The sequence below is a fragment of the Equus caballus genome, chromosome 4 (assembly GCF_041296265.1).
Source record: "Equus caballus isolate H_3958 breed thoroughbred chromosome 4, TB-T2T, whole genome shotgun sequence".
Classification (NCBI taxonomy): Eukaryota; Metazoa; Chordata; class Mammalia; order Perissodactyla; family Equidae; genus Equus; species Equus caballus.
Window position 1 is genome coordinate 30,814,150 of NC_091687.1, and position 21,627 is coordinate 30,835,776.

The 21,627-nt window shown below is 35.2% G+C and overlaps 1 protein-coding gene across 19 annotated transcripts in view; it reads right to left on the bottom strand.

Annotated features, from left to right (window-relative positions):
* Nucleotides 1-21,627, bottom strand: part of CACNA2D1 (calcium voltage-gated channel auxiliary subunit alpha2delta 1) — a 514,911-nt gene that overhangs the window by 84,655 nt on the left and 408,629 nt on the right. For all 19 annotated transcript variants that reach the window (XM_023639081.2, XM_023639086.2, XM_023639083.2 and 16 more), the window contains 2 exons: nt 7,608-7,766; nt 2,146-2,250 (listed from right to left, as the gene is read on the bottom strand). In XM_023639081.2, coding sequence (XP_023494849.2) covers nt 2,146-2,250; nt 7,608-7,766 — 264 coding nt within the window. The remainder of the gene's footprint in view (nt 1-2,145; nt 2,251-7,607; nt 7,767-21,627) is intronic.

Here is a 21,627-nt window from a genome sequence, read left to right on the forward strand (position 1 = left end):
CATATTTGTTTAAGAAATTCTTTCTTTTTGAAGAAAAATATCCAGAGGTGAACTAGATTCCTGGTGGTTGATGTGGATATCACAATATAAGATGATTTATTTAAACTTATATCTCTTAAAAAAAATCATACAAGTAGTGGGGCTTGCATATATATATCCTTTCATAAGATAAACTATACTTAAAATTATGACTAGGTATAAGATACCAAAAAGTCTCTTTCAAATTATCAAAGTAAGATCAATTAGTAGAATTTTGAGATAAATATATTTTTATTATATTCATACAAGTTGAATTTTGTGTTAAATTTTGTTATATTTCAGTTCTTGAAAATATGGTAATGTTAGATTATTCAGAATACTTAAATAAGCAGAATATTCCTTGCCCCAAGTCATGTTCTATAATTATGAATTTTTCCTATACCAGAAATCATGCTTCCAACTTTTGTTGGTCTCAATTTATTTATTGTCATGTATTGATAACTATCTTTGAAACTCAACTTCTGCTGGATGTCTAGAGTTCAAAGTTAAACAGACACAAGCTCAGTCATGTAGGACCTTGTAATCCGGATAGGGGTCAGTGTGAGGGACATGTAGGACTCCATACACCGTGCTATGGGGTCAGAGCACAGAATCTGAACAAGCCTGAAGGAGGAAGGGAGTGTCAGAGACATCCTCCAGGTGATGACTACATTGAATTTTGAACAATGAGTAGAAGTTACTAAATAAGTACATTATATATTAGAATAATGCACCCGCATCTCGTTACTTTTAATTCTGACAATTTCTTTGAAAGGAATATTCATAAAATCAGGTTATCATCTGAAGGTATTCACAGTTCATTAATAAGCTCAGTCCACTTATCAACTTTTTCAAAAGGAATGACTCTTCTATACCATTAAAATCACCAAGTGTTTAAAAAAAGCCCTTGCATTAAACTTATGTTATATGACATCATGTTTATAGCATATGCAGTAGTCAAAGAGTTGAGTATTAAAAAGATTTGTGACTAATTTGAAGTTACATGCATGTATACATTTTCAATTCTTTGATCATTTTCAAATAACATATTGGCTAAAGAGTACCCAAGAGTGTTTTAAAGTGTTCCCAAAATTTTCATCAATATTGTACCCCATTATTCACAAGATTTTTCCTGCCAAAAAAATAAACCTATACCCAAGTATATTAATTCATATTTTTCTGTCTTTTCAATTCCTCAGATGTATAAAAACAATCCATTTGAGCTAACCATGAGCCATACCTCTCTAAATGGTGAAAATTCCAATTAAAAGCAAAGCGAAATAGTATTTTACCCTGCATCTTCTTTTGGATAAACGTATAATTTCTGTTGGACTTTTTGAAACAGAGGAAATAGCTTATAATTTTTATTTTTTTCTTTGTGAATCTTTAGCATTTTAGGAAACCGAGTTGAGAATCATTGCTCTCTTATAAAATGTGAAGTCACTTAGAAGATTGAAATAAGCTGATGGTGGGACTGCTAGAAAAAACAGTTACGGTTGATATTATCCACACTACCAGCAGGTTCAGCTACATGGGTGAACTTTCAAAACAATTGTTTCTCTACAGTACTTTCCTCTGAAGTAAAACAACCATTTTCTAACCTCAAGACGCTCATCTTCACATTCTTCATTGCCTACTGAAATGGCATACTTTTAAAATGTTTTACTTATAAAAGGATTTGCCTTAACTCTTTTCTTGAAAGGTATCATCTTCAAATGAGGATGCAGTATTGCTGTTGTAAACTGCTTTATTTGTAAATCTACAAAATAATGTCTGTGGAGACTTTTTTATGAGTATTTAGGAATTTGAATATTACTATAATCTTTAATAATTAAGTGATATAAATTTATCTTAGAACAACTTAAATCAAAGAATAAGAATCAAATACAATTCTATAGGCTCAAATTATTTTATTAACAAATTAGTCATAAGGTACTTACGAATCTCATAAAAAAATACTTAACGGTTTTCTAATTCAGCCATGGTTTATAATCCATGAGATGTATGACTTTATAATAGGCACACAGTGTTTTCAACCAAGAATTTTCCTTTTTACTGTCCTCCTACTATCTCTTTAAAAACCATCTAAATTAACATTAAAATTAAAATGTTATAAAATTGATTCACTTTTTTGTCTTTGTTGTATTTGGCAAATATCTCCTGGGCTCTCTCTTCTCCTCCATCCGTGAACAACATGATAATCTTATTGCAGTTGGCTCTGGAAACATTATACTGTAAAAAAAAAAAAAAGAAAAAAGTATATCATGCATAATAAGGGGTGGGGAATATAAAGCAATATACAAAGAGCATGAACAAGTTACAAATAATAAGTGAAATGTCTCTTCAAAAAGTTTTTCCAAACCAGTTCCTGGATGAGGCCAGGGCTACCGACACAGGGTCTCCCCTCACCCCTCAGATATCTATAGGCCTCACTTCCTTTGGGTCTTTGATCAAATGTCACCTTGTCAGTGAGTACATTCCCGACAACTACATTTTAAATTGCAATCTCCCTCTCAGGCTGTATTTTTCTCCACATCATTTTACACTTTTATGTATAGTGCATATTTTATTTGTTTGTTTATTGCTGGCTTCCCCCAAGAGAATGCAAGCACTATAAGGGTATGAAGTTTTGTCATTTTGGTCAGTGTTCTTATCTTACCTAGAAGAGTGCTAAGCACATAGTAAATTCTCAGATTAATAAATAGGTTTTAAATTAATTAATGGTTATGTCAATTTTATGCCTTTATAATTTATATAAGAAACAAAGAAATAATATTAATAAAAAATGTGCATACTCTTTCACATATATCTTCAATCCATTTACTAACATTTTTCCTCTCTTCCTTCTTCTCAATCCTACTTTATTTACTTTACATTTCTGAAATTGTAAACTCCTTGTTAGGGAACACCCAATGTTCTTTCATATCTTCGTAAATGCCAATCCTCCTAACCTCTCTCAACCTGCCACACATATTCTAATCCTAAAAGGCTCAATTCCAGTGGTAATCCTCTCATAAACTTTAAGGTCCCCAAAGAGTGAGACATAGGACAACAATGGATTAGCACCAAAGGATCACTAAAATGAACACTTTCCAAAGGTGGACTTCTTGAAGTCTGAAATTATAATCTCAGCCTGTCTACTGTTGTGAAATGTGTTTGCAAGAGTGTTAAGTATAAAAGATCACACTAATTATTGAATTAATTAGCTCAGCTTCTTTGAAAATGTCAACTCTCTTGCTCAGTGCTGTTGCATGGAGATGTGTGAGCCTAATATGTAATTTTAAACTTTCTAATAGCTACAGTAGAGAATATAAGAAGAAACAAGTAAAATATATTATTAGAATTAACTTTAGATAACTCAGACATCCAAAATATTATCAATTCAACATGCAATCCATACAAAAATTATTGAGATAATATACATTTTTTCCTTTCATCGCAACTCTTCAATATTCATGTGTATTTTATACTTACAACGCATTTCATTTCAGACCAGCCACATTTCAAGTGCTCAACGGCCTCATTTTGGACAGCACAGCCCTGGCCTTTATATGACTAATATTTTAAAAAAACCGTTAGTTCTTCTGTAATGTTTGAGCTTACTGAAGCACCATACTCAATCTTATTTTTCAAAGAAAATAAACCCCATTTCATGTTTTAAAAATTAACAAAGACAGCATTTTGCTTTATTGATAAAAAGACCCTGTTTCATATTATCTCACCCCATTGACTAGTCCATTTGAACATCAGCAGTTAAAGTTTCTAACCAAGCATTGTGAAAACACAAGTATTGACTAATACAATTTGTCACATTCAAGCATGCTTCTTTTCCTTTTTTTTTTTTTTTTTTTTGAGGAAGATTAGCCCTGAGCTACCATCTGCCGCCAATCCTCCTCTTTTTGCTGAGGAAGACTGGCCCTGAGCTAACATCCGTGCCCATCTTCCTCTACTTTATATGTGGGACACCTGCCACAGCATGGCTTGCCAAGCGGTGCTAGGTCCGTACCAGGGATCCAAACTGGCCAATCCCAGGGCCGCCGAAGCAGAACGTGCGCACTTAACCACTGCCCCACTGGGCCAACCCCTGAAGTATGATTCTTATCTTTCAGGATAACCATCTGAGAATTTGACTATACAAAAAATTGCATATATTCTCATTAAAATACTTTTGTGAAAAGTGTTGAAATCCCTTAATTAAAATTAATTTCTCTGATGATTTATCTTTTTTATCTGCATGTGTAAAATAGACAAAATAATATGTACCTAGTACCTAAAGGACTATTTCATAAAAGTGATAAAGTAAGTAAAGTTTTTACAACAGGACTTGGTTTCATTTTTGGAAGTAGTGGAGGTATTATTATTACCAAATGCAAATATTAATGTAAGTTAGCACATTGGGTCTTGCTGATCACTTGTATATTAGTGTAAATAAAATAAAAACAACCTTTCCCAGGAGAGACGGATATTAGGATTAGGACACACACAAAAGATGGAATAAAGGAATGTTTCATTTTCAACATGATTCTTCCTAGAAGTAGCCTTCTCAGGACTTCTGCTAGAGCACAGTATATCACGGCATCCTGCCGGCGGGTTTGCAGTTAGCTGAAGAATCGCAGTCACAACAATTGCACGCTACTGACTTATAACCACTTAAGTACAGGAAAGAATTTGACCATTTCAATAAAATTACAATTAGTAGAGTTAGTAATTTACTTTAATGTGTTCTTTCCTAATCCACTTTGTTGTACCCCTGTGAGGACAGTACATAGTGCAAGATCTATGATACACGGACTCAATAAACATTTTTGGAAAAATGCATCTCAATCGATTTGGTAATATTTTATGAAATGCTATCTGAAGCTATTTAAGGTTTACTGTGGGATAAATGATATGTCTAATTCTATTAGATACTTGCTTCAGTGATCTTAAAGGTAAATCTTGCAAGGACAAACAAAGACTAGGGAATGGCATTGCTTGATAATAAGAAGACTAGAAGCGTTCAAAGAGATAAAATATGCTTTAACTTTGAATAATACAGGCCATGATATCCGGGAAAATTATTTTAAAATGAATAATTGCCATACAGAAGGAACATGTGGAAAGCAAAACATTTGAGACCTACAGCAGGAATAACTGAGAACATATTAAAAATCCTTTACAATGATGGTAAAGGTAGTATGAGAGGCCAATAGGAGTTAAATCATATTTTATCAGCAACTAGTAATGAACCGGGGAGTTACCATGGTCTTTCTAATGAGACGAGTTCTGAATAGTACATTAGGCTTGAGGCCCCTTGTCATTTCACAACTGAAACGTGAATAGGAGGGAAGGAAGTGAGGCAAATTAACAAAACTAAGAAGAATAATTTAAACACCAGGATCTAGAAAACTCTATTGTTATTTAAAAAAAATTATGTTCCTTTACTACAGAAAGAATACATCTCAATGTAATGGTCAATTAGATTTGAATTTCAAAGTTTTGAGTTTGCACTTTTGTGTGTGAGGAAGACTGTTGCTGAGCTAACATCTGTGCCACTCTTCCTCCACTTCATGTGGGATGCCGCCACAGTGGTTTGATGAGTGGTGCTGGGTCCCCACCCGGGATCAGAACCTGCAAGCCCTGGGCCACCTAAGCAGAGCATGCGAACTTAACCACTATGCCACGGGGACGGCCCCAAGTTTGCTTTTTTTTAAATTGATGAAGGTATGTCACTTAATAAACATGCATTTTACCCAAGATTTCTTTGCTTTTCTATCTCCTTTCTTGCTTATCTAACAGTATCTAATAAATTTCACCACCTCGAACTCAACAAAACTGAAACAGCTCTTTCTACCCTCACATTCCCTCTATCTAGCTTCTTGTGTATTCCAGTTCAGAGAACTTGGAGTCACCCAAAACCCCTTCCCTTGCTCAGCAACCTCTCCTGGTCCAGCCAATCAGTTACCATGTCACTCTCCTTAACATCTCTTCACTTCTATTCCAACACCAGAATTTCTACAAAAGCTTTTTAACTTAGAATATCCTCATACCATAAACTTTTAGTTTTCTCCTAAACACTTCATTAACTGATACATCATGGCCTTTCCATTTCTATCACTGCTCCTATATTGCTACGTCCCAACCATGCCAAACCACCTGCAATTCTTCCAATGTGCTACGTTGTCTGGCATACTTCTATGCCTTTGTCCACACTGGTCTTTTCATCTGAAATAATTTTCCTTCTCTCATCTAGCTACCTACATTCTACTGATTCCCCCAAATCCCGTTTTCAAGGAATTGCCACACTTTCCTGACCTCCTTTGGGTAAGTTGAGTCCCTCCTCTGTGCCACTCAAGCAAACACTCTAAACGCCCTGTAATAGCACTAACACACTGTACTAGGAATGACGATTTAGAGTGTTATGCTGGACCTTCTTGCAAGCAGTCTTGTTTACTTCTGTAATTCCAGCACTAGCACTGTGACAGGAAATTGTGAGGCACTCAATGAATACTGGCTGAATGAACAAATGAATAAATCAACCAATCAGAAATCCCAAAAACTGTTTAGAAGATTCACTTAGGGAACAATGAAGTCAGATTTGCAGAAAAGACCACATATAAGGGCTTATTTAGTGATTTCACAAATATGATAGGAATTATGAGCTGACTCTGTACCAGCCATGTGGTAGTCACTAATCATGGTAATAATGACCATGACTCCAACACCAACACAACAACCTATCCTTGCATGCAGTTTACTATGAGCCAGGTTCTGTGGACAATCCTGTCCACAACCATCTGATGTATGGGCTGTGGTGACCCCCATTGTATAAGTGACTAAACCAAGGTACAGAGAGGTTAGGTCCATCTCTCAACCATTGCAATAATACCATCTCATGAGAGATATAAAACTGAATAATGGCCCCTGCTTTCAAATAGTTCAAAATGAAATAGATGGCATAGCCATTTGAAAATACAGTGTACAGCGAGATACGTGCTACGATGTGGGGCAAACAGTAGGCATGCCAGAGACTGACAGTCTAACTACAGACAATGATGGTTGATTCATTCAGAGGAATCTCCGTTGAGGAAGGAATTCCAGCTCTGGGGCTTATCTTACTGCTCATCTCAATATCTACCGTTTGGACCTATCTATTCATTTAGGAACAACTTAAACACCCAAACTAGATGTTGAGAACTAAAATATTCCCAGCAGCCATTTGATAACTGAAAGTGAAAGTTTCCAGATAAATACTGTAGCAGTAGAGATAAGAAAAAAAATTATAATCTAAATATGCCAACTAAATTTCAAGTGCTTGTCAAAGTAAAAGAATTACCTTATAAATGAGTTTTTTAAACATAGTTTGAAAAAAATGACAGAAGAAAAGATCTAAAAGGAAAAGAAAATCTACATTTTGTATACCTTTTGAATTTTGGATCTAAAAATAAAAATAGTTCAAAGATTTCTATTGCCTAGACAAATGTGCTTTTTAAATAAATAAAAAACAGCACTGTTATCTAATACCTAGTTAGCAGTAACTATCAAGATACTGAAATTCAGATGCTGCAATTCAATAATAAAAGAGAAAAGGGGATACTATTGATACTTACATTAAGCAGCTGCTCAAAAGCAAAACTAAAGCCCTTCTTATAATCTGTGATTCCTTTTGCTGTGATGTTATTCACTGCATCTTTCAGCACTTTCTTATTTCTTACATTTGCCTGCACAAGGTGCTGAAAACAGCTTACATCCTGGGCATTGCTGTTAAACTGCAAAAGATAAAAAAGTAAATATATAAATAAACATTAAAGTCAATCATATAATTTTTGTTGAATTTTGTTTTTATATTACTCAGTCCTATTGCATTGCTTTCTCTTTCAAAAAGAAAAGTGAGTATATTGGTAACAAAAGTACACTAGGATCCAAGAGTTTTTTTCCTCTAAGCCCCCAACTCCTCCTGTAACCCTGAGCCTGTCACTTACCTTCCTAAAGCTTGGTTTCCCTGAGTATAAACTTGGAATTTGAGTTATGTGAGGTGCTTTCCAGGTTTCAAATTTTATAAGCATTTAGACAAACACAAAACAAAAACAAACTCAAGAACAATTAAATATATTCAGAATCCAGAAATGATATGATGATGCCTGCACAGGACACAGGGACAAACTGAGCATTTTACTTGCTTCTCACAAGAAAGAGCTAGATGGAAAACCAGTACACTGAATTAAAGGAAAAGACGTTTAGTAATTTTGCAAGTTGATGGCAGAGTCTTTCTCTGGGAGTTAAAACAGGAAAGCAATCTGAAAGAATCAAGAAAAACTGGTGCCCTTTTCGAACTCTCACTCTAGAGTTTACACACAGAATGCAGTGGAATCCTGGAGACAAGACAAATGGCAAGCAGACCACTGCAGATGGTTATTGCTGTAAGTGATGAGGCCTGAACAACAAAGAGCTACAGGAGGAGAGAACGAAAACTCCAACGACACTTGCCCCAAATTGAAGATTTAAGAATAATCACCCAGTAACTTCACCAAGCCTGTAAAAAGTATTCACATGGTTCACTGGATATGTCCAAAAAGATAAGAACAATAGAAGCACTGCAATAAGATCTGGGATACTAAGATGAATGGGGGCATCCTATCATTTATTAACGCTGCTGTTTTTATCAGTCTCTCAGGCTCTTGGGGCATAGACTGTCACATCTGCAAAATGAGAATAATAACAAAAACATACTTGCCAGAAGGTAGGTCTGGCCAGATAAAATGTTGAAGATATTCTCAGATCAAAAATACATAATTAAATAATTTTAATAGGTAGATCACAAGCCAAAATTCAAATTTTATAAATGTTATATATTCTTATAAATATAATGCATCATTCTTTTTTCTCTGAAAACCACTGAAGCCTAATTATAAGGTGCACTCCATATTTCATCAATCCATTAACGAAATATTTACTAACAGCCTATTACGTGTCAAGAATTGTGGCAGGTGATAGTTTTGTGCTTTCAGGCAAATGATGCCTGTGCGCCCACACACACCCTTTATATGTATGTATATAAGCACTAATACGGTATTTACTATGTGCTGCATTTACTATGTACTCTGCAAATATTCTTCATTTACTCTTTGCAAATGCCCTATAAGTATTATTATCCATGAGGAAACTTAAGCACAGAGAGGTTAAACAATTGGTCCATAGTCACATAGCAAATAAGCAACAGAGAGTCAGGACTCAGACTAGCACTGTGGCAGAAGAGTCTGGAAGGCTAGGGAGGAAGAACATTCCAAGCAAAGAGAACAATGTGTAAAAAGGCCCTGATGTGGGGGAAAAGAGCCCCTTTTAGGGAAACATAAAGGAGAGTTTAGCTTAATCACATATGAGGACAAATGACATAAAATGAGTTCAGGGAGGGAGGCAGGATCTAATGGAAATGCTGAAGAATTGGAGTTTTATTCTCTGTCAAATGGAAATGCACAGCCCAATGCAAAATAATTTAATCTAGAATTTTATGAGATCACCCTAGCTGCTCTTTGGGAAATGGATTTAAGTTGACTAAAATTTAAAAGAGGGAGAATAATTAGAAGGCTATTGCAGTAACCTTGCTGAACATATAAAGTGGCTTTGTCATTTATGGATATGGTCAGAAAAGGAGGGATTCACAATCTATTTTGGAGGCAGAATCAATAAGACATAGTGGTGCAGTGAGTATGTGGATAAGTAAGAGAGCGGTATGTTGACATTGCATCTGGATGGCTGGAGGACTGGAGGAGTGACAGGTTCAGGGATACTTGAGGAATAGGGAAGAGAAATTGAAGTGAGGGTGAATTTGCAATATAAGTGAGATATTCAAATGGAGATGTCAAGAAATCATAACACTTAAAGCATGGGGCTCAAATAAAGTCTTGGTTAAGGGGGAAAAATATATAAGGCTTCACCATAGAAATTTGGTTTAAAACCAAGTGAATTAAAGTGAAGTAGAGGAGGAATCCCTGAGAAAACTGAGTAGGAGTAAATTCCCATGGAGGCAGAAAGGAAATCAGGAGACCCAACTGTCTTAGATGATGAGAGAAAAAAAATGTCTCAAGAAGAAGACATTACAGTTTAGAGACAGAGAAGGTGAGGACTTAAACATGCCCACTGAACTCATCCATGTTATATAGGCGGTACCTGTGCAGGCAGAACCCAATGCAAAGCACTGAAGAGCAATGGCAAGTGGTAGCACGTGCAGAGGCACATCTTCAAAGCACCTTGGGTGGGAAACAGAGAAGAAAAAGAGGGTAGCACCTGTAAGGGTCGGCCAGCCCTGGTGGTCTAGTGGTCGAGATTTAGTGCTCTCACTGTCCATGGCCCAGGTTGGTTTACCCATCAGAGAACCATACCACCCATCTGTCAGTTTTCATACTGTGGTGGCTGTGTGTTGCTGTGATGCTGCATGTGTGACTGCGTGTTGCTGTGATGCTGAAAGCTATGTCACTGGTATTTCAAATACCCACAGTGTCGCCCACCATGGACAGGTTTCAGCCAAGCTTCCAGACTAAGTCAGACTAGGAAGAAAGACCTGGCCACCCACTTCCAAAAACAAATTGGCCACGAAAACCCTATGAAGAACCGTGGAGCATTGTCTGATATAGTGCTGGAAGGTGAAAGAATGGCACAAAAAGACCTGGGTGTCCCCTCTGTGTACACAGCATTGCTAGGAGTTGGAATAGACTCAATGGCACTAGAAACAGCAAGGGTGGATCTGATGTCAAGGACAGCCTTCTTTAAAATGAACGGTGAGGGACTGGCCCAGTGGCATAGTGGTTAAGTTTGTGCACTCTGCTTCAGTGGCCTGGGTTTCACCAGTTCAGATCCTGGGCACAGACCTACACACTGCTCATCAAGCCATGCTGTGGCGGCGTCCCACATAGAATAACTAGAGGGACTTACAACTAGGATATACAACTATGTACTGGGGATTTGCGCAGAAAAAAAAAAAACAGGAAGACTGGCAACAGATGTTAGCTCAAGGCCAATCTTCCTCCCCAAAACGTATACCTTAAAAAAAAAAGAATTAAAAAAATAAATAAATAAAATAAAATGAAGGGTCACTAGAGCAAGAGAGGATTGATATTGAAGAGAGTGGAAGAAAACGATGCAGGAAATAGAAAAAAGATGAAAAATAAAGGACGGGATACGGATGGCATGTAGAGAAACAACCCTTTAAGAAAATGTGTATTGACTTCATTGTTCTAGGAAAGGAGAGTGGGATCTGAGTATAGATGCTGGGAGTACACAGATGTGGTGCTGAGAAGATGATAGTTACTGTCTGTGACTTTTGTCCTCTGTGAACAATGAGGCAAGGTCACCAGGACAAACTAAGGGAGGAGATCTAAGGTTTGAAGAGAGTGGAGATGAAACAGGAAGTAAAATGTCCTGCACAGATAAATATTTGAGTTTTTTTTCACTTTTACTTTGAACACTGCTTTCAGGTACACCATATGTATGAGAACAAAGCTCCAACATAATCGTTTACTGTTTTCTATAAATTCAAATGTTGAAAACTTATTATCTTCAGATCCAAATCCCACTGCCTCTTTTTTCTTTTCTTCAATAATATGACACAATCTTATTCTACATGTTCCAATTTGAAAACAAAAGAATGTGAGAATTTCCGAGTTAGAAAGTTAAAAAAAAAATAGTGTGCCAATACATTAACAGTAATCTGTCTGACTTTAGAGAATTATTAGAAATCATTACAGGAAATATTATTAGTGATTTAGTTAAATCATGAATTTTATCATGAATCATGATAAAATGACAAGTTATGCAGAAAATGAGCACTGAATAATGTATTGCCCTGAGTCTTTCGGTTGGCCTTGACCTGCTTTTAAAAAGTGAAGTATCTCATTAAGTCACTTTAACATACACTGATTAAATGGAAATTCAATTCATTAAATACAAATTTTGTGGTGTATAACAGAAATACTACAATTATACTCATAATAAAACTCATAAATATTGGAAAAAGGAATAACCTACTACAAAGTATAAGTCCCTATAGCAAATCTTATTCTAGGAAAGGGATGAGAAATTTTTGAAAGTTCTAAATTAAACAAGTATATATTTCACAGACATCTTAGACTCATCTGCTTTTAAATAGAAAAAAGCAGCAGACTTATTTTCACAAACTGAAATGGCAGTGTTTGGTAATATGTGCCCAGTTTTTAATTTATAAACTACACATTTAATATATAAACTACACATATATTAAAACCCTTAGGTTGAAAGTTTAATAATCTAACATTATAAAACTTTCAACTTGTACATGTTAAGTGAAAATAGATTTAAGTAGCCCTGTTTTTGTCTATTAAGAAAATACTTCCTTTAAAAATGTACATTTAACTAACCCTACAGAGTGAAAAATCCAAACTAACATCACACTGATTCCTTTCTTGATCCCAGAAGATTCAACCACATAGGTTCCATATAGAACTGCTGCGAAAATCTCTGCTAGCATGCTGAGACAGGAAGCTGTGTGGGTGAATGTGAGCATCTGGGGTAGAAAACATGATGGACTTTGTATGTCTGCTCTAGCATTTGGACATTCTTTTATTTTCTCCTTTCACATATCCTATTCCTTCTGCCTACAACACTTCTCTTCTTCACTTGGTTGTCCCACTTAAGATTATTTCCTTATAAAAGGTTCTCATCATCTTCCCTGATTAGGTCAAATCACCCCATTATAAGCTCTCCTAAGCGTAGAAATATCTTATTTTATAGATTCATACTTATTTGTATGAGATATGGATAGACTCTTCCATTGGATTAGAGGCCCACCTAGTCAAAGCAAATAGACACCTCACTATTGCATCCTCGGTACTTGGCATGTAATAGGTATGCTATAAATATTTACTGAATGAATGCATGGAGAATAAGAAAATTAGAAGGTAGTGCATAATGTTGATCAATAATCAAGCTATAGACTTATAAATGTAGGAATTGTATTTTAGCTCTACAATATGTTCTTAAACTTGTACATTCATAAATATAAATATTTTGTCCAAATAGACACTTTTATTAAAATTGTCAAATGAAATTGTACATAGAACACATAGCATAGAGTCTGGCACACAGCAGATGTTAAATCAACTGCAACTCTGTAAATTTAAAAATTATTTTGGTAAAAACATTAATATACTCAATACTGAAATCAGAAAGAGTTCCTAGATTAATGGGAAAGATTCAGATAAATAATATCAGCCCTAGTGAACTTTAAACAAAATTTAAATGCAACTTTTAATACGTGTCCCTCAAACATTAACTAAACAAACATTATTTAGTGTTTGAAACAGTCTGAGATAACCATGAACAGTAAATTTCAATGCTTCCAAAGAACCTCCCTATTATATATCATGGTCAAGTATACACATCAAATTAAAAGACACTTTAGAGCCAAAAACAATCGTTAATTTCTCAAATGAAGTAACTTAAACTCTTGGTTTTATAAAGGCAGCATCTATTTTTGTTCTGATGTCCTCTGTTGAATAAGAAATCATTCCACAAAATATTTGTAAGAAAGGGGGCTTTGCTGCTTATCAGATTAACCCGGGATACAAACAATGAAATGTTGGCATTGCCTTGATGAATACCATAAGTCAAAGTAGCATCAAGTTCCTAGAAAGCAACCTAGTCTAGGAACGGCACCTGTGATACACCTTCATGAAGCACCAAGCCTCCCTTTGAAAAAGTTGGTGGATTCAAGTAATTTTACCCTAGAAGCATTAAGAACTAAAGACAGCCATCCCTGGTGGTCTAGTGGTTAACATTTGGTGCTCTCACCGCCATGGCCTGGGTTCATTTCCTGGTCCTGGAACCACATCACCTGTCTGTCAGTTGTCATACTGTTGCAGCGGCTCATACAGAGAACTAAACTAACAACTAGGATACACAACCATGCACTGAAGCTGTAAAAAAACAACAGAATTAAAGACAGAAGAAACCCAGAAGTGGTATTCTTCCACTTGGAACTGCAGAGAAAGAGAAGAGGCCCGTTTAATCTTTGTCTGACCAGTCAGCATGCCTTTAATTTCCAGCCCTTCAACTCATCCATGCATTTTAAACTCCCATAAAGGCAGACTTGCTTTAGGGCACATTGTTCACTATTTAGTCGTAAAACATTCTTTGATGGGCAAAATGGACATAATTTTAATAATTCCTCGGTTTTTGAAAAATTTCTCCATATCTAAATTATTCTTTAGAACATGTTATAATGATCTGACCTCCCTCTTTTTTGCATGTAAAAAAAATACTAAAAAATTGTGAGCTCAAGCTGTGTAGATGACCAAGAAAAACAAGAACTCTGTTTTAGAACACGGGTGTTTTTTTAAATTACAAAATATGAGTGAACTTCTTTATATAATTTAATTATAATAAAATTTATATTATATAAAATAATTAATTTAAATGAATTATCTAAATTAAGTAAACAACACAATTTTGCTTATCAGGCAGTACAATCACAAATTATGGTATCAGAAGCTATCCACATTTAGGACACCAGATGGCGATGCAGGAAAATGAGAGGAAAGTGAACAGAGGCTGTGATCTTTAAAATCTTGGTTAAGTTTTATTCCTATTAATACTTTTTATTTATTTTTTCTATTTCTTATAGGAAATCTGGAAACTATAGAATATTATAAAAAGCCAAAATGGTTATTCTAAAACACAGAGAAAATAGCTGATAACATTTATCCTTACACATATCTATATATTCCCAGTTAAGAATGATTTCAAAGTTCTTTATCTATTGCCAAATTACTTTCCAGAAACTTGGTGCCAATCTACATTATATGTGTAACAGTCTTACTTCACTCTCATAAACACAACATTTTTATTTGCTAAATTGTAAGCAAAAAGAATATTTCGATATTTTAATTACTTGGAATTTGTTAATGGTTAATGAAGTGAAACTTTTTCTCATATTAATTTTCATATAATCATGTGAAATGTAAGTCCTATTTTTCCAGTTTGTTGCTTACTTTCTGATTTTAACTTTTGAACCTATTCTTTATGATTTCTCAAAATAATTTTAATGTTAGAAAACCATCCATCAATACAGTCTCTGATGATTTTGTTTGCTTATGTTACAATTTGTTATTAGCCATGGTGAAATTTCTTTCCTCTCATAGCATGAGGTGACAATTAGAATAAGCTGTTTTTTCAAATAACCAATTTTACCTTTTGTTGAATAATTATTGGTCCATGATTCATTCTTTTGTTTTTTGTTTGAAAGATTGGCACCTGAGCTAACAACTGTTGCCAATCTTCCGTTTTTGTTTTTTTTTCTGCTTTTTCTCCCCAAGTCTCCCGAGTATATAGTTGTATATTTTAGTTGTGGGTCCTTCTAGTTGTGGCATGTGGGATGCCGCCTCAATGTGACCTGATGAGCGGTGCCATGTCCGCACCCAGGATCCGAACCAGCGAAACCCTGGGCTGCTCAGCGGAGTGCGAGGACTTAACCACTTGGCCACGTGGCTGGCCCATTCTTTACAATAAATTAAGATTTGAGATGTATTTCCAGAATTTTTTACTCCTTTACTTTTCCTTTGTTTCACCAACTTCTTGCTTTTTAATGTTAATAATAAAAATATTAGCTAACACGTATTGAGAATTACAACTGGGCCACGCTAAGCACTTTCAATATATTAATTCATTTAACCTTCATCAAGCTTCTGGTTTTAGTTTTAATACGGTTTCCATTCTACACTTGAGGAAGTGAGTTTTAGAGTGTTAAGCAAAGTGCCTACAGTCACACAGCAAACAAGACTCCGAGCTTTACTTGAAACTCAAACTCCTGACACCCTCCTCCAGTGTCAAATCACTTTTGATTTATACCAGAAGGGTAAGCTGCCAATACCCTGACGTGCTACTTTTTTCATGATTGTCTTCTTACTGAACTTTGGAACTATTCTTTTTGTCAAATTAAAATTGCATTCACCCATGAATCTGAGAAAAACTGACATCTTCACTTAAGTCGGCTTTTCATTCCAGGAAGAATTAGTGATTAATTCCATATTACTGGATCTCCATTTCAAGTCTTCTACATAGATCTCATATATTCTTTTCTCTTTTTAAAATGCAGGTCCTAAATATACTATTAAAAGTACTGCTAGGTAATTCACAATTTTGACTAATGTTGTGAATATGACTTTAATTTCTGTTATTAATCCCTGTCCAGGGAAAACCAGAAGTTGTGGTCACCCTCCCACAGTTAGAGACACCATGGTGCTCTGGGACTTTTAAACACTCCTGTTCTCAAATTGATGTTGCTGTCCCCCAACACCGGCTGCTGGTTTGCGGTTTCCTTGCTCTACTGTATTAAAAAGATTTATTTTTGATAAAGAATTTTCCATTTTTTCATTCAATTTAGGAAAACCAAGTCTAGTTCAGTCTTTACCTCTAATAAGCATCAGTGGCCACAACTGATTCAAAGATCTCCTTTGAACTTGAGGTTCCAACTTTCTGAAATAAAAGACTTTACTAGATCTCTTGGAAAGCCCCTCAAACTCTAAAATCCTATCATTTAGAGCTGATAGTTTTAACTATCAGAAAAAAAATTACATAAATAAGTAGGAATAATAAATTCTGTATATGTCAAAAGAAAATGGCACCAATAAAATAGTGAAAATATTGACAAAACTATTGACACAAAATTTATGTTTGCCTATAATTATAAACCATCGCCAATCAAAAATTTTGATAAATGTTTTCACTATTAAACAAATATTCCATTTAAGTTGAATCTCGACATATTCAAAATTCAGTCTGTTGACCTTTGTTGAAATGTTGAATGAATAAGTCCCAAGGATATTTTTTCTTTTTTGAAGAAGATTGGCCTGGAGCTAACATCTGTTGTCAATCTTCCTCTTTTTTCTTGAAGAAGATTGTCACCGAGCTAACATCTGTGCCAGTCTTCCTCTAATTTATGTGGGATGCTGCCACAGTGTTGATGAGCGGTGTTATGTCCATGCCCAGGATCCAAACCTTTGAACCCTGGTCTGCTAAAGTGGAATGCACAAACTTAACCACCATGCCACCAAGCTGGCCCCTTCCCCCAAGTAGCATTTTTAATATATTCTATTTGTGTTTTGATACAGAAAACTTTTAAACCTCTCTAATTATAAGCATCTAGAAGAATTTCAAGCAAGTGAGAGTATGCTATTCTTTTGCTTCAAAAGTAGTTTGTATTTAGCTTCTTTGCTTATCTCTACTTGATATCTGTATTTTCTCAACCATCTTTTAATTAACCACTGTGCAATCCTGATTCCATGGCATTCACTCAACTAGAAACATGTGTACCTTTCTGTCCATAATTCTTGACATATAATAATCATATCAGTATTATTTCTACTACAAATATTTTCTCATAGCTTGCGGAAATCTGAATGCTAACTCTCAAATATGAAACTTTAATAAAATGACCAAATGATCACATATTTTTCAATCTCTTCCTCTTTATCAACACTGTGATGCAGAGCTGAGCAATATGTTCAATGTTTTCATGGCATCTGAAGCTAATTACTTGGGACATCTTTCCTAGTTGAAAAAAGTGCAGTTGTGGTGATGGCTGGATTTGCTTAAAGAACACAAGAGAATGATTTACTTATCTAATGTATTTGCAGACTAGAAGTACTGCAGGACTGACACTATGAGTGAGGATGACTCTGGTCATTCAAAATATTATCACTGATTGAAATTTCTTATAAAATTCTCATATCTATGTAGCACTTTTTTTCCCAGCACTGTTATAATAAACAAAAAAAGCAGAGTCAATTCAAGAAGGACCATTATGTGCCTTTAAAAGTTCTATATTCAGTAACATTTGAGCAAAACAGACAGTGTCCCTACACTCAAAGAAGCATCCTACTCTCAGGGAGGAGGAAGTACAGAGATACAGAAAATGAACAAAGAACAAACACGTATATAAAATATCAGGTGGAGAGAAATGCTATAAAGAAAAATGAAGTGAGGTAAGTGATAGAGAAGAACTAACATGATAGAATAAACAAAACTGGAAGCTATTAGAGATACAGGAGTCAAGGAGGGCCTCTGCTAAGGAAGCATTTGAGCCAAGTGGGGGATCAGCATGAACCTCTTTAGGCAAGGAAGCATCAAGACTCAAGGGAAACAGAAGTGATTTCTAATCTGTGCTGATATATAAGACATGCACCTAACAGAACGGATATAACTGCTTTTTAAACAAGGTTGTTAACATCACCAATAAATTCTTTTAAACATGAAATGGCATCTGGGATTAATAGTAACAGTTAATGAAAGTTATTAACTAGAGTTGAAGGAATTATAGTCAACCTAACTCAGCTCCACTGAGATTATATATATGAAAAACTTAACAGCATGATTATGGTATAAATTAATGAAAAAATTTGAACAAAGAAGATACCCATCAATAGAGCATAGGGTTAAGCAGAAGAGATTCCATGAGGAGTAAAAAAAAATTTGGAATATATTTTAAAGAGTGCAATAAACACCCTTTGAATAAAACATTAGGTGAATTAATTGTGAGGAAAAGCAAATGCCAATATCTGTATCTGAAATTTATAAGAGACCTTAACATGCTAATTGTCATTTTATGACAAAGTCCCTTACAATGGAACATACGACAAAAAGATTTTCATGTCTTAGCACGTTTTCAAGCTCTAACACAGACATCTAAATTCTCAAAATGCTTTTATTTTCAGTCCCTTAGGAATTTGCTAAAATAGGATTTTGCTATTCAAAAATTAAAGTTAAAGTCTACGCATTCTACTAATAAATTCCTTAGTATGGAATCAATGTATATTTTAACTTCTTTTGAATTTAAACTTGCTAAGTAATTAGGAACAAATATGTTAATTTAACTTAAATAACTGCGAACAACTCTATAAGGCCATAGCTCAGGTCAGCCCAAGTCACTCTCTTTACCCATCTCAAAATGTAATGACTAAATGTACTTTGAAAAATTTTACCCAATCAGTACTGACATACATCTGTGCTTATTGGGCATGGAGTCTTTTCCTAGTCCTTCAAGCCTCAGCAAATAAGTCAATAATTTTTATATTTTTAAAAATAATAGCTCAGTTCAAAAGAAAAGCATTTTCTCTGCCTTATCTTAAGAATTACTTTGTTATTTCTAAAATTGCAAATGCAACTAATTTCTAAGTACCAAAAACTACCTTTAGTGCATCCTTTAATTAATGGAAAACATATTTATTATGCTTGTCAACACCTTCTTATAAACTTTCCTTATACTCACAAAGCAATTAAGTTATTCTCTGGCAATCTCTTTTTTAAAAAATCAAACAATCTTGGGGCCAGCCCCGTGGCCGAGTGGTTGAGTTCGTGCTTTGTTTCGGTGGCCCAGGGTTTCGCTGGTTCAAATTCTGGGCACAGACATGGCACTGCTCATCAGGCCCTGCTGGGGCGGTGTCCCACATGCCACAGCTAGAAGGACCCACAACTAGAAATGCACAACTATGTACTGGGAGGCTTTGGGGAAGGAAAAATAAAAAAATAAAATCTTAAAAAAAAAAAATCAAATAATCTTGAACTTGCCCTGCTATTATAATCCCTAAATTTGTCCTTCACTTCAGAATCTTTCTTTATAGCCTGCCATTTCATTTTGTGTCTTTTAAATGAAAATAATTTTAAAAAGCACCCATCTTTACCTTAAAAAACAAGTATATAAAAGAGATAGAACTTTGGTTTGTTTAATGAGCTTAATTCTACTCCTTCATCTGTTTTTTTAAAACCCCCCCTCCAAAAAGCAAATAGTTAGAAAATAAAAAAATATGCATAAACACATAGGATTACTAATTCTATGAATTATCAATATTTTAAAATCTAAGTCAATAATAAACAAGATTAGTTATAACAAGCCTCAGACAGATGCCTATTGGACTTTGCTAAATGTACCTCTCTAGTATGATAATTTCCTGTTCCACAATGACATGAAACCCACCTGTTGTACATACAATTAACAGTAATATGATCAAAACATGGCACTGGAATCGCTTGGAGAACTGCTAAATGCGGGTCCTGGCTCCTTAGGCCTGGGGTTGAGCTTGAGAGTCTACGTTTCTGACCAGCCACCGGGCGATCTTCACACTGCTTGGCCACAGGCTCCACTCTAAGCAGCAAGGGTATAAACTACAATATTCTTGTTTGTTGACATAAATGAGATATGAATCAACATGAAGTTTTCCTGAAATCTAGATGGATAACTATTTTATAAGACATGAAATGAAATTACTTTCCTGTAATTCATTTTTCACAAAATTATATTGGCATGCCAAATATTTTTTCTTTTACTTGAACTCTGGCAAAAAGAGGGCTTGTTGTGTAAGAGTGGAGAAGTAACTTTTAAATTTAAATTGTGCAACAACTTACAATGTGCTCATTATCATATGCAGAGTAGGAAGGTTCCTAAGCTAAGAAAACTATGTGCTTGTCTAGGAACAGTTGAGGCATATTTCTAGAAGGACAACTCAAATTTAAAGCTCACAGGAAAAGGAACAATCCAAATCATATCTTTCTTGCACGTACAGGCAATTCCATATTTAAACAAACCCCTAAACTGACATTAGTTGGTGTTAAACTGTCAAGTCAAGAACTAGCAAGTGTGTGAGATTTTACCCTACTTTCAAGCTAAGGAGTTAGCCTCCTACAGTTTCATAGATACTGGGAGAATAATACAAGCCCTCTGGGTCAGAGCCAAAGGCGCTTTAGTACTCACAGCAATAGCAGTAACCAGAGTGACAGCTTTGTTTGCACCCAAACCCCAATTCCCACAGGAGGACTGGAGGAGGGCCAGAGGTCATCTGTACTGGCAGTAGGTGTGTTTCAGGCAAGGAATCCCAAGATGAGGAAACCGCTGATCTTATAAAGGCTGTGCTAGCAGCCAGTTCATCCTCCCCTCCAGAGAGAGGCAGTATCTTAATCAGTCTGCAACATAAATTTCTTCTGGGAAAGGAGACATCTCCACTGTTACTATCCTGGAATGTACATAAATCTGAGCAAATTGTTAATGCCTAGACTTGAAGAAATGTGACAGATTCATGAAGAACTGTCTTACAACAGTTAGTAGAAAAATGTTGCAAGATGATGATGATAACAATAACAACAATAATAACCATAATAATGATTAAAATATATAAGCATTTTACATGTGTCTTTTCATTTGGTGCTCAACAACATTTTGGCAAGTTATATATTATTCTAGCCATTTCAAAGAGGGGGAACAGACTCCTAAGCCTGAAGTAACTTATACAAGGTCATATCACTAGTAGTTTCAAAGGTTGTTCATTATTCCTACCTATGCAAGTCCATCTAAGAGGCAGGATTGTCTGAGAAGAGTGGAAAGTAGGTCACTTAACCAGACACAAGCCTTACTAACGTTGTAGCAAATCATGCCAACATGCTCATCCCTTCCCAGCCTCCTACCTGCTGTGTTCCTCACTCCTCATTTTCCACTTACGTTTAGAGATTGTCACTTATAGAACTGTTGTTTACTGACTACAATATGGGTAGAGGGTAGAGCTTATTTAAAAAAAAAAAATTCTCTCCTACAACTAACAGCAAATATATCATAAG